At 43.9% G+C, this 13,752-nt stretch overlaps 1 protein-coding gene across 1 annotated transcript in view; it reads right to left on the bottom strand.

Moving 5' to 3' along the window:
- Nucleotides 1–13,752, bottom strand: part of MORC1 (MORC family CW-type zinc finger 1) — a 145,704-nt gene that overhangs the window by 102,299 nt on the left and 29,653 nt on the right. Inside the window, exon 9 of the mRNA XM_059686177.1 lies at nt 6,669–6,794. Within this exon, the coding sequence (XP_059542160.1) occupies nt 6,669–6,794 (126 nt within the window). The remainder of the gene's footprint in view (nt 1–6,668; nt 6,795–13,752) is intronic.

Below are 13,752 nucleotides of genomic sequence, written 5' to 3'. Positions count from 1 at the left end.
AATAACGAATATTATACAGACGCCCGACAGACCAGAGGAGCGCAAGAATCAAGTCAATGATTTGAAATGTGAGGAAGCAAAAAACATCCAACCAGAAAATCAAAATGAAAAAAGAATCCAAAAATGCGAGGATAGTGTAAGGAGCCTCTGGGACAGCTTCAAGCGTACCAACATCAGAATTATAGGGGTGCCAGAAGATGAGAGAGAGCAAGATATTGAAAACCTATTTGAAGAAATAATGACAGAAAACTTCCCCCACCTGGTGAAAGAAATAGACTTACAGGTCCAAGAAGCGCGGAGAACCCCAAACAAAAGGAATCCAAAGAGGACCACACCAAGACACATCATAATTAAAATGCCAAGAGCAAAAGATAAAGAGAGAATCTTAAAAACAGCAAGAGAAAGAAACTCAGTTACCTACAAGGGAATACCCATACGACTGTCAGCTGATTTCTCAACAGAAACTTTGCAGGCCAGAAGGGAGTGGCAAGAAATATTCAAAGTGATGAATACCAAGAACCTACAACCAAGATTACTTTATCCAGCAAAGCTATCATTCAGAATTGAAGGTCAGATAAAGAGCTTCACAGATAAGGAAAAGCTAAAGGAGTTCATCACCACCAAACCAGAATTATATGAAATGCTGAAAGGTACCCTTTAAGAAGAGGAAGAGGAAGAAAAAGGTAAAGATACAAATTATGAACAACAAATATGCATCTATCAACAAGTGAATCTAAGAATCAAGTGAATAAATAATCTGATGAACAGAATGAACTGGTGATTATAATAGAATCAGGGACATAGAAAGGGAATGGACTGACTATTCTTGGGGGGAAAAGGGGTGTGGGAGATGTGGGAAGAGACTGGACAAAGATCGTGCACCTATGGATGAGGACAGTGGGTGGGGAGTGAGGGCGGAGGGTGGGGCGGGAACTGGGAGGAGGGGAGTTATGGGGGGGGAAAAAAGAGGAACAAATGTAATAATCTGAACAATAAAGATTTAATTAAAAAAAAAAAACAAATATAGAAGCTAAACAAAAGCCCAGAAACCTGCTTTCAGCCAGCCGGGATCTCAGAGCTGGAGTTGAAACAGTGTTTCGATTATAGAACCCAAACTAACCAGATACCTGCTTTCAGCAGCAGAGGCCTACGAGCTGGAGCCAAGCCTCAGAGCTAAAGCTGGCCCAGAATTAAAAAAGAAAAAAAAAAGAAAAAAAGGAGAGGTTGGGAGCTTCAGTCACCCGCCAGCCTGAAAACAGCCCTTAACCCCTCACCCAGACTGGCCAGGCACCCCAGTGGGGACCCCCACCCTGAATGGTGTGTGACCAGCTGCAAACAGCCATCATCCCCTCATCCAGGCTGGCCAGGCATCCCAGTGGGGACCCCCACCCTGATCCAGGACACCCTTCAAAGCAAACCAGCCGGCCCCCACCCGTGCACCAGGCCTCTATCCTATATAGTAAAAGGGTAATATGCCTCCCAGCACCGGGATCAGCGTGACAGGGGGCAGCGCCCCAACCCCCTGATCAGCCCTGCTCTGTGCCTGATAGGGGGGAGCTCCCCAACCCCCTGATCACCCTGCGGCTCTGTGTGTGACAGGGTGCGGCGCCCCAACGCCCTGATCGGCCCTGCTCTGTGTGTGACAGGGTGCGGCGCCCCAACCCCCCCCCCGCCCCCCCCCCGCGGGCCCTGTGCTGTGTGTGACAGGGTAGAGCCATAACCTCCCCATCGGCCCTGTCCTGAGTGTGACAGGGTGCGGCGCCCCAACCGCCCCCCACGGGCCCTGCTCTGTGTATGATGGGGTAGAGCCATAACCTCCCCATCGGTCCTGCCCTGAGTGTGACAGTGGAGGCGCCCCAACCCCCTGATTGGCCCTGCTCTGTAGGTGATAGAAGGCGGCGCCCCCACCCCCCCCCCTACCCCATGGGTCCTGCTCTGTGTGTGACTGGGTAGAGCCATAACCTCCCCATCGGCCCTGCCCTGAGTGTGACAGGGTGCGGTGCCCCAAACCCCTGATCCGCCCTGCTCTGTGCGTGACAGGGGGCAGTGCCCCAACCCCCTGATTAGCCCTGCTCTATGTGTGACGGGGGGGGAGCTCCCCAACCCCCTGATCAACCCTGCTCTGTGCGTGACAGGGGACAGCGCCCCAACCCCCTGATTGGCCCTGCTCTGTGCGTGGCAGGGGGGAGCTCCCGACCCCCCTGATCGGCCCTGCTCTGTGCGTGACGAGGGGAGCTCCCCAACCACCTGATCGACCCTGCTCTGTGTGTGACAGGGGGCTGCACCCCAATCCCCTGATTGGCCCTGCTCTGTGCGTGACAGGTGGTGGTGCCACAACCTCCCCATCGACCCTGCCTTGAGTGTGACAGGGGGCAGTGCCTCAACCCCCCAATCAGCCCTATCCTGAGTGTGACTGAGGGTGGCATCGCAACCTCCCAATCCGCCCTCCTCTGTGCATGACAGGGGTGGCACCCCAACTCCCCAATTGGCCCTGCTCTGAGCCCAACCAGGGGCTGCACCTAGGAATTGGGCCTGCCCTCTGCCACCCGGGAGCAGGCCTAAGCCAGCAGGTCGTTATCTCCCGAGGGGTCCCAGAGTGCGAGAGGGCACAGGCAGGCTGAGGAACCTCCTCTCCCCCCCCCCCCCCCGAGTGCACCAATTTTTGTGCACCGGGCCTCTATCTATAATAATAAAAGTGTAATATGATAATTAGACTGGGCATTCTTCCGGACAACCTTCCAGACAAAGCTAGGGCTGCAAGAGAAGCCCGAGTCCTGGGTGGCTGCCTGCAGCCAGAGGGAAGCCCAGGTCCTGGGTGCCAGAGGGAAGCCAGTGCCAGCAGCTGGGGGAAGGAAGGCCTACTCTTGCACAAATTTCGTGCATCGGTTCTCTAGTTATCTAATAAAACCACATTTTAAGTACATACTCCCTCCATGTGTGTTTAGAGGGAAAATGCATTGGGAATGAGGAAATGAAATGAGTAGCTGGATACATTTCTCTTAAGAATCTGAAGTATTTGTGGAAGTCTGCCCAGGTACCTACATTAAAAAGCTTAATGTTAAAAATAACTAAATATCATCCTATATCCATCCAATTCATTGGTTTCCTGAACAACTCAGTGAGAGGTGGGGAGTGTCCCTAAGACATGAAAAGACTGTCCCAGAAGAACAGTGTTGCAGAGTCTCCATAGGCAGGCCATAACTTGGTGTCCCTAAACCTTAAAAAGGATGGTGCTGCTCCAGAGAAAGCAGGTGACTCCACTTCCCTGTCTTTGGGCTCCTTTCAGTATTACTGGTCTATGGCAAAGCCGTGATAATGAAAAATGAAGATCTTCCAACAGATAGCTTGGCTCTGTCTCCCTTAAAGAGCTTTCAAAAATGACCATTTTATATCCATTTTGCCTTCATATGCAGAGATTTAATGTCTAAATAATCTGAGAGCTATTTATCTACTAAAGTAAAAGAATTCAAAGCCAAAGAAAATCCGTAATGTCTGTTGCCTAAGATCAAGTACCATAGCCATACATTAACTTGTCTGTATTATATAGATAAACTAGAGCCCCAGTGCATGAAATTCGTGCATGCGGGGGGGGGGGGAGTTCCCCCTCAGCCCAGCCTGCACCCTCTCCAGTCTAGGATCCCTCTCACAATCTGGGACCACTGGCTCCTAACTGCTCACCTCCCTGACTGCCTGATCACCCCTAAATGCCCCCCCTGCTGGCCTGGTCACCCCCAACCGCCCCCCTGCAGGCCTAGTTGCCCCCAACTGCCCCCCCCCCACTGGCCTGGTCATCCCTCACTGCCCCCTCACTGGCCTGGCCGCCCCCAACTCCCTCCCCCTGCAGGCCTGACCCCCCCCCCCTCGCAGCCTGCTGTTTGGTCGTTTGGTCACCCCTGACTAACCACCCTGTGGGCCTGGTCGCCCCACGCAGCCTGCTGCTCAGTCATTTGGTTGTCCCTCACTAACCCCCCTGCCAACCTGGGGATCGGGCCTAAACCGGCAGTCGGACATCCCTCTTACAATCCAGGACCACTGGCTCCTACCTTCTTATCTGCCTGCCTGCCTGATTGCCCCTAACTGCCTCCCCTGCCGGCCTGGTTGCCCCTCACTGCCCGCCCCGCCAGCCTAGTTGTCCCCAACTCCACCCCCCTCCCACGGGCCTGGTCGCCCCATGCAGCCTGCTGCTCAGTCCTTTGGTCTCTCCTCACTAACCCCCCTGCCAGCTTGGTTGCCCCACACAGCATGCTGCTCGGTTGTTTGGTCGCCCCTCACTAACCCCCCTGCAGGCCTGGTTGCCCCATGCAGCGTGCTGCTTAGTCATTTGGTTGCCCCTCGGTAACACCCCAGCCAGTCTAGTCACCCCAATTCAGCCTGTCCAGTTGTCTGTTCAGTTGCGATAGTCACTTAGGCTTTTATATAGATAGATAGACAATGTTTAAGACTCCAAAAATTACAACTTATAGAATCTTTAAGTTGAAAGAGACCTTAAAATCACCTAGCTGAAAATCTTCCAAAAGTAATAATTCTTTCAACAACAATCTAGACTCTTCCAGGGGCAAAGTTGTCCTCATCTTGGACGGCAGGACTTCCACTACCGAAGAGCATGAACTTCATTAATCTCGTGGCATACCATGGCCCCACCTGTGTTGTTATACCTCAACTGTAGTTCCCCAGGCCAAGTGCATCTGGGAAAACTAAATGTGCCATCCTGGACACACTGGATTTCATATTCTTGACATTACATCTGGAAACTGGACTAGAGATAGACTGGTGTGCAACCACAGGGAAATATGTGAGCAATCAAAACCACATAATGTGTCTTGTCCTCAATTTCTTTCCAATAGAAAATTTTTTAATTAGGGAACAAATAGGTAGGTTTACAGAGAAAGTCTAAGCTTGATATAATTCATTTTTCAAAATATGATCTGCCGATCAAACGTAATTAGAAATCACCAGGCTGGTGTGGCTCAGTGGTTGAACGTCAAACTATGAACCAGGAGGTTACAATTCGATTTCCTGCCAGGGCATATGGTGGGGTTGTGGGCTCAATCCAAGTGTGGGGTGTGTAGGAGGCAGCCTATCAATTATTCTCTCTCATCATTTATGTTTCTGTCTCTCTCTCCCTTTTCTTTCCTCTCTGAAATCAATAAAAGTATATATTTTTTAAAAGTGATTAGAAATCAAAAGTAAAGCTTTTCAGAAATCCTCTGGTGTGTGGCCAGGGCATACAATTAACAGATCTATAATTTTTAATATTAATATGAGCGACTGCAAGGCCCAGGAGAGCATCTACTTTTTCATGGAAATAAGACAACATAACAAATGAAGGTCTGTTATAAAAATAGAGTTAGTGTGCTATAGGGGGAGGAGCATGGAATTTGAATTGGTAAAGAATCTGAAGCTAGAAGGTTTGAGCTCTTGTCCAGTTGTGATATTTCCTTATCTCTAAAATGGTGATAAAACATAACCCACAGGGACACTGCAAAAATCAGGCAAAATAATACATGTAAACAGGCATACATAGTATAGCTTTGGCTGGTACATCTCCTTTGGCTGGAGCATTGTCCTGTACACCAAAGGGTGGCAGGTTGATTCCCATTCAGGGCACATACCCAGGGCATGTGTGGGAGGCAACTGATTGATATTTCGCTTTCACATCGATGTTTCTTTCTCTTTCTCTTTCTCTCCCTCCCTTCCCCCTTCCTCCCTCCCAACCTTTCTTTCTCTCTTCCTCTCTGAAATCCATAAAAAAGGCATATGTAGGTAGTGTACAAGCATTAAATGTTTCTCCCAGTAGATATTAAGCTCCTCAAACTAGAGCTAATCTTATTCTTTTATGCTTTGCAACTAACACGACCTCAAGCTCACAGAGGACTTGGATAAATGTGTGATGAATGAATGAATGCTCACCCAGAAAACCAACACACAAAGCGTAACTTTTTTGATTGCATGTATAGCTGGTCAAGGTAAGTTTGATAATATGCAAATGTCAGCTTAAAAAAAGTTTATGCTGGTACAATCTTCCAGTAATAAAATAAGTCTGGGGATGTAATGTACAGTCTGGTAAATATAGTTAAATTGCATATTTGAAAGTTGCTATGATAGTAGATCTTAAAAGTTGTCATCACAAGAAAAAATTTTTGTAACTGTGCTTGGTGATAGATGTTAACTAGATTTACTGTGGTAATAAAAAAAGGTTTATGCTAAAATATTAAATATAAATGAATTCAATGTGTATTTATAAATATATCCATTCTATACATAAAATATATACACATAGAAGTACATGATTCAATCATTCAAATATATTGAGTAAAGAAAAATTATAAATGAACTGTGATTTTTTAGTGGAAACTATCACAAGCAAAGCACCTAAGATTCATTAAAGTACAAACCAAATTCTTACTTGAGGTGCTTATCTCACTTAGAGTTCACTGCAGTGTTTTGTTATTGTGGCCATTTGTTACACATGATTACTCTTTAGCAAACCTTCCAAAATGCAGTTTAAATTTTACTTACAATAGCAAAAATCTTACTGTCGAACTGTAAAATCCTGCTATTGGATTATAGAAATCTTACTACCAAATCACCTTCACAATTTTGGGGCGGATGGCATACTGATTTTATAATAAAAACTGTATGAAGATAATTAAAGGAAGTTGAATTACCTGGGTTTGTAGAGGCAATGACATAGGTGTTTTGTTTTAACTTTTTTGGCCTGAATAAATATTCTCATCCAAGGGTCAAAATACAGAACAGAGGTGTAGGCTCTGAATGACCATCTCTCTGGGACACTGGAAGAGAAAACAGCAAAGGCTATTAGAAGATACGATAAGGACACATATTTTCAGAGGGTCACAGAATCAGACTATCAGGTTATGATGGTTACTACTAGCAGCCTCTGGGACTTTTCTTCTAAACCTAATGACACTCTGAACACCAGCCAGGTATTTCACCAAGCAGGCTTCTTTACAAATAAGTGGTTGAATCATGAATACTAGGTTTGTTTTTCTTCTCACAAGTAATTAAAAGACAACTGACAGATTTAAGTAAAAGTAGTAACAAAAAAAGCAGGCCTCTAAGGACAAGGGCTTACTTGAATAATCTGCACTTTGATTAGAACTGAACTTTTGTTTGCAAATAACTATTTCCAAGTATACTTACATCAGCAGTAGAAAATATACTTTCCATTAAAGCTACTGGCCCAGAAGGACAAAACGAAGCCAAATACACAAAACAAGCCCCCTGCTCCAACATAACAAGAATCTAGGCCTACACGAATAAAAATATTTCCATAAAACTATTTCAGAGGAATACAGTAAAAATGTTTCATTTGCTTTGAAAATTATGAACTAGAAACACAAAACTTCATTCTGCAAGTATAATAAGTATTAAAATAATGTTTATGTCCAATCAAGGAGAGGAGTTTGATGATGTGGTAAGTAAAAAAGAGGAGAAAAGATAAAAATAAAGGATGGGACGACAATAAAATGGGGGCAGAAACTATGTAAAATAGCCTATGCTGAGAAATCACTGTGTTGCTGCATACTAACTGCAGGGAGCTTCTACATTAAAGTCCATTTATGAACTGTAAATCTCCTCCAATTAGACAAGAACAAGCCCCGCCATGCGTCAGAAGTAGTGCTCTTTATCTACTGGGTCCCAGGAAAGCCTACACTGAAGGGCTTCCAAGGCCAAACAGAAATCAGGGAGCAGTAAACCCATTACTTTTACAATCCTACCTCAGTCCAGCGGGAGACAAAGATGATGGGAAGGAAATATAAAACCTAAAGCAGGGAGACCGCTCAATGGGGTCACACTAATGCCAGTTACTCTGTAAGAAAGAACAGAGCTCTCCAAAGAATTTACAAAAATGAAGATGAGGTCCATAATAAATCTAAGGATTTCCTAGTTGCTAGTAAGTTCCTTCAGGCAGGATCTAAAGTTCATTAAAAAGCCAGGAGTTTCTCTGAATTGTTAAAAAAAAAAAAAAAAAGAAGAAAAAGAAAAAAAAAGAAATTATTTGAAAGTAAGTCTTGAGTAAAAGTTTCCAACATAAATTATAAAAAGGGATCTAGTCCATGGCTACTATTCTATAAATACTATTGCATTTTTATTGTGACGAGAGGCTGTCTGCATTTGGGTATAGCACTATACCCAGTGTGATTGACGTTAGTATACCAGGAGCGGCACAATCAACTAAGTCCTCATCTGTTCAATGAAAAAAAAAGTCACCTTGGGACACTAATGGCAAAAGGTTTTGAGGACTTTTGCCATTATTCAAATGCTTTCTGGATCTCCTGATTTCAAATTGCCCTTAGATATAATATAGCTCTTCCTTTTGACTGTCCTCAAAGCAAGCACATCTCTGTCATTTGGAGATAAGTCAAAAATAATTCAGAGCCAAGTTTGAGAATTAGAGAAATATAGTGGGAGATCAAGTTGGGTTAGACAAGTTTTGGTTTAAAAAAAATGTATACAAATCCAAACAAGGACACTAATACTTCTAACTCTTGTTAGGTCAATTATTTCACTTAATAAATGTTCCTTGTATCTGTATTGGGGATCCTCAAGACCTCCTCTATGTTAGGAGAATTGCTAGAAGGTCTCACAGGACTTACCATATAATGGTACTCAGGACTAAGATTTATCACAGTGATGAGTAGGATATACAGTGGATGATCGGGGGAAGAGAGGTGGAGTCTGGAAGAATCCATGTGCAGCTTTCATTTGGCCTCTCCTTCTCATGACAGGTCACACAAAACATACTCTTCCTCCAGCTATCAAGGTGCAGGAACATGTATGTGATGTTTCTGCCCAACAAATCCCATCGTAGGCTCAGCACCCAATGTTTTCATTGGGAGCTGGTCACATAGGCACCCTCTGCCTAGCATGTATCAAATTCCAGAGTCCCAGAAAGAAAGTAGGTTTTCAGTATAAACCATATTGTTTGCATAGTCTAGACCAGTGATGGCGAACCTATGACACGCGTGTCAGAGGTGACACGCGAACTCATTTTTTTGGTTGATTTTTCTTTGTTAAATGGCATTTAAATATATAAAATAAATATCAAAAAAATAAGTCTTTGTTTTACTATGGTTGCAAATATCAAAAAATTTCTATATGTAACACGGCACCAGAGTTAAGTTAGGGTTTTTCAAAATGCTGACACGCCGAGCTCAAAAGGTTTGCCATCACTGGTCTAGGAGGTTTGCCATCACCCTTCTCTGTTAGGAAAGGTTTATATCAGTGTAGGGAACTGTATACCAGCCAAGTTCCCAGAAGCCCACCAAAGACCAACCTTGCAAGCAAGACACAATGAACAGAAGCCTTCCCCATTAGCCCTTTTCTACACACATGCATACTTTCAAAGTTCCTTTTTATCTATGACAAACAGAATAGCAATGCCTCTTATGCAAATATGATATCTATGATTAAAAGAAAAGAAAAGAGGTGCACTATAAAATCTGTATAGGAAATGGGCCACCCAATGTAACTTTCAAACTCCTTTTAATGATGTAGAAGGTCCTTCATGATCTGGCCCCCACTTAACTCTCCAGCCTTGCCTCTTACCAGCATCTGTCTAGCAATTTAGGACCACTCTGTTGTTCAGATACGGGGCCGGCTCTCTTGTCCCCAAGCCTAGGCACATTCGATCTTTTGGCCACTTTCGGTTGGCTTTTCACCCGAGAATGCAACTTGAAACCTTCCTTCCTCTTGAAGCCCTCTCCCGCTCCCCAAGATGGGGTAAAACACTCTCCTCTGGCACCCCCTTCTCCATGCCTCTCCATCACAGCACGTCGCTTACTGGTGCCGCTGCCTGTTATCTGTACCCCCTTCAGGCTATAAATTCTGTGAGACCAGCACCCTCATAAATAACTGTGTGTTGTCTAAGTGATAATTATTCAGCACTCCCTTGGCTTAATTTAAAATGAACAACATACGGTTCCCTGTGTAAGAAAGACTTGTCATGATTGATCATCTTCAATGATAATGCAATCATTTTTTATAAATAAAGCCATTTGCTTAGGAAACTGGGATACAACTGTACAAAATAATGAAGAGTATCTTCGGAAGATCTAGGGAAAATATACTCTTACTCTCTACCCATTAGGAACTGCTTTGCATCTTTTCCAAAATGTGTTCTTCTCTTGTTTCCTCCTAAATGTCTCTTTTCTGTCTTAAACTGTGCCAGAAGTGTCGATATCTTTATCTGTACCTCTCTTTCTCTCTTACCTCCCATTTAACTGGTTATAATAAACTGAAGAACAAAAGAGAGATAAAGAGTGAGTAAACCTCCTGACACACACACACACACACACACACACACCACCAAATGCACACAGAGTCACATGACAGACATGGGGAAAGAGGAAAGTATTTTAAGGCAGAAACTGCCTTGATAGGCTGTGGAATATGACAGGAGGAGACAGAGAGGTTTTTTGTCACCTGCTCAGCAATGGGTATTTTCAGAAAGTTTCTACTTCACCTCCAGCTGTGGCTGTGGCCTCTCTGTGGCCTCCTCCTCCCAATCTATCCACGTTGTTCTGCTACCGTTTTAAGTGTTGCTCCATAAGTGGACTGGTGTGTTGTGGTCAGCAACTGTGTTAAACTCAGGAGAGGAGCCAGAAAGTGGAATCCTGTAGCCAGTCATTATCTCCTTTATCTACGATTCTCTGTGGCTAGAGTCTGAGAAAGTGAATTTTTAGAGCTACCCAGGTGACTCCTTGAACTCTGCCTGTTTTGAGAACCACTGCCCATAGACCTAGTGGACAGGGTGGTATGTACGTCAGGTTGCCTGAAAAGGAGTAGAACAGTCTCTCACAGGTGTTTAGACCTAGGACACCTTCTACATCTATCCACACTGGGTACACAGACAACAGACTTCCATTCAGCCCAACTACTGAGGTCCATGGTTGAAAAAATAAATCTAAACTCCAGGCACTAGACTAAATTAGATCCTTTTTGGAACATCTCTGAAGTGCCATGTTTTTATTCATAAAAATACTGTATATTATTACAAAAATTATTTTCTACATTTATTGCTAAAGTCCCTATGAAATCTCTGAAGATTTCTTGAAGCTGAAATTAACAAGTCCTGCATTATCCTGAATATAAAGAAGTGCATAAAGATTTTTAACTAGTTTAAATTCTGAACTATGAACAGGCTAACAAAATTTAATCTTAGGGTAGATCACACCTAAGAGAAATGGCAACTCAAAGAGGTAATTTAAAAGAAAAGTTATAAGCTTTGCAAAGTAATGAAAGTACTTCTGTCACAACCACAGCGTGGCAAGCCACACATTATAACAACTTGAAGCTGTAACTCTTGATGTGTTCCCAGCCAGCTCAGTTAAGACATAAACTAGAGACTCTGTTATGGAATGCTGCCCAATGCTGTCAATTTAGAAACACTCTGCCAACTTGGCACCTAATTTCAAAACATTACTTAGCACAAAATTTAAATCCCATTGCTCTGTATTATAGCTTCACACTCAGGGCTGTTTGGGGGATGGATTTCTTCAGCCACCTCAGGTCCTGCAGCGCATGGATTCCAGGAGCACGGCAGGCCCGTTTGATGACAGTCCATTCCACAACATGCCTTTTTTAAACCAGAATCTCTGCCTTCTTTCATTTCCTCATAAAGTTGAGTATGTATAACTATTTATAACACTAAGAAAATAATAGGTCACTGAAAGCAATATGGACACAAAGAAGTCACACGCACATGAACCAGGGGAAATGGTCATATGGTCTTGAGCCCCACAGAGAAACAGGAAAAATGCTATAGGAGTGATTCAATTTTCATAGTTTAGAACTCAAATGAGATTTTAGAGCTAAGAGAATCACTTACCAAAATGTCTTAAAACTCCTTCTCTCGCCCTAATAAATATCCCCAATAGTCTTCACAATGGAGGGCAGTAGAATCCACTACTGAGAGTGCCGGTAGCTTCCAGTGAAAATATCTGCAATATCCTTAGAAAGGTAGCTAGACGTTGCCACTCAAGTCAGTTTACCTGAATTCAATTCATTTGCTGCTTGCTATAAGCCAGTCACTGAGTTAAACTGAGGATGAAACCAGGCTATAAAAAGATAAGATGCCTCGATGGGTCTATTTCTCAGAAAAGAAATACATTTTGAGAACAGACCGAGGACAGGACATGCTTTGATTTGGTTGCTATGCCTGGACCCTGACCTCCTCCAGGAGTTTTTCTCAGGAACACTGACCATTCTCTTGTCCCAGGAATGGGCTGAGCTGTTTGTAACATCATAGATTAGTCACCTTTTTATCAGACTTCGAGCTCCTGAAGGCCAGATTGTAGACCCTCCCCTCCCTTTTCCATGTTATACGTGCAGCTTGCAGCTGCACGTACCTATCTTCTCCCTCGTGTGTAAATAATCAGCCAACTGGTGATGGGGGTCAGCGCAGATTTTCCAGGGTAACCGACTGCTCTCTTCATACTGCCGGCATTATTGGAATAAACGCTCATATATGATTCAACCCTGTCTCTGTTCAATTTGGCTCAAGTAGTGACAGGCGGCCTCAGACCCATTGGGTCTGGTTTCACCATCTACAGTCTAACAGCTACTAAATGAAAGAGTCAGGATGTGAGACAGTTTCAAGCAACTGCAACGTCCATCCTTTTTATAATGTACCACCCTGCTTGCCTCCAAGGTGGATTGGCCTGAAGTACAATGCTTCAATGTACGGTGGAGGGGTGAAAGTTGTAAGATATCCTCAGGCAGCCTCACCCTACACAGACCCTACCTGTATAAAAACCTGAGGTTCTGGTCCCTACAGGACACCTACTACACAGGCCACTCTACCAATCCCAGGAGACACAGCAGCTCTACCTAATACATAGGATCAAACACACAGGAAAGCAGGCAAAATGTGGAGACAAAGAAACATGTCAAAATGAAAGAACAGAAGAACTCAGCACCAAAAGAACAAACAATCCAATTTAAAAATGGGCAAAGGACTAAAATAGACACTTCTCCAAAGAGGACATACAGATGGCCAATAGACATATGAAAATATGCCCAATATCACTAATCATCAGAGAAATGCAAATTAAAAACCACAATGAGGTATCACCTCACACCTGTCAGAATTGCTATCATCAATATATCAACAAACAATAAGTGTTGGTGAGGATGTAGAGAAAAGAGAACCTTCATGTGTTGTTGGTGGGAATGCAGATTGGTTCAGCTATTGTGTAAAGTATTATGAAGTTTCCTCAAAAAATTAAAAATGTAACTGCTTTTGACTCAGGCTCCACTTCTAGGATATAGCTGAAGAAACCTGAAACACTAATTTGAAAGAATAAATGCACCCGTGATCATTGCAGCGTTACTTACAATAGCCAAGCTATGGAAGCAACCCAAGTGGCCATCAATAGATGAGTGGATAAAAAAGAAGGGGTATATATATATATATATACAATGGAATATTACTCAACCAAAATAACGAATGAAATTTTACACTGGGGGGTGAGGGTATGAGTGGAGGGGTGGGGGGCAAAGAAGAGATAAGGACACATATGTAATACCTTAATCAATAGAGAAAAAAATAAGTTTCCTATCTAATAAAAGAGTAATATGTAAATTAACCATCACTCCGCAACAAAGATGGCGGCGCCCACAGTGGCTGAGGTGGGACACTGGCGTCATTGCCCCGCAACGCGAGCCCAGCGTCTGCACCCTAGCCACATGGGGCGGGGGGCCTTGGACCAGAGGCCGGGGATGAGG

Source organism: Myotis daubentonii, chromosome 3 (genome assembly GCF_963259705.1).
Source record: "Myotis daubentonii chromosome 3, mMyoDau2.1, whole genome shotgun sequence".
NCBI lineage: Eukaryota > Metazoa > Chordata > Mammalia > Chiroptera > Vespertilionidae > Myotis > Myotis daubentonii.
The sequence above is the reverse complement of the archived record's forward strand: the minus strand, read 5'-3'. Positions and strand labels throughout refer to the sequence as shown.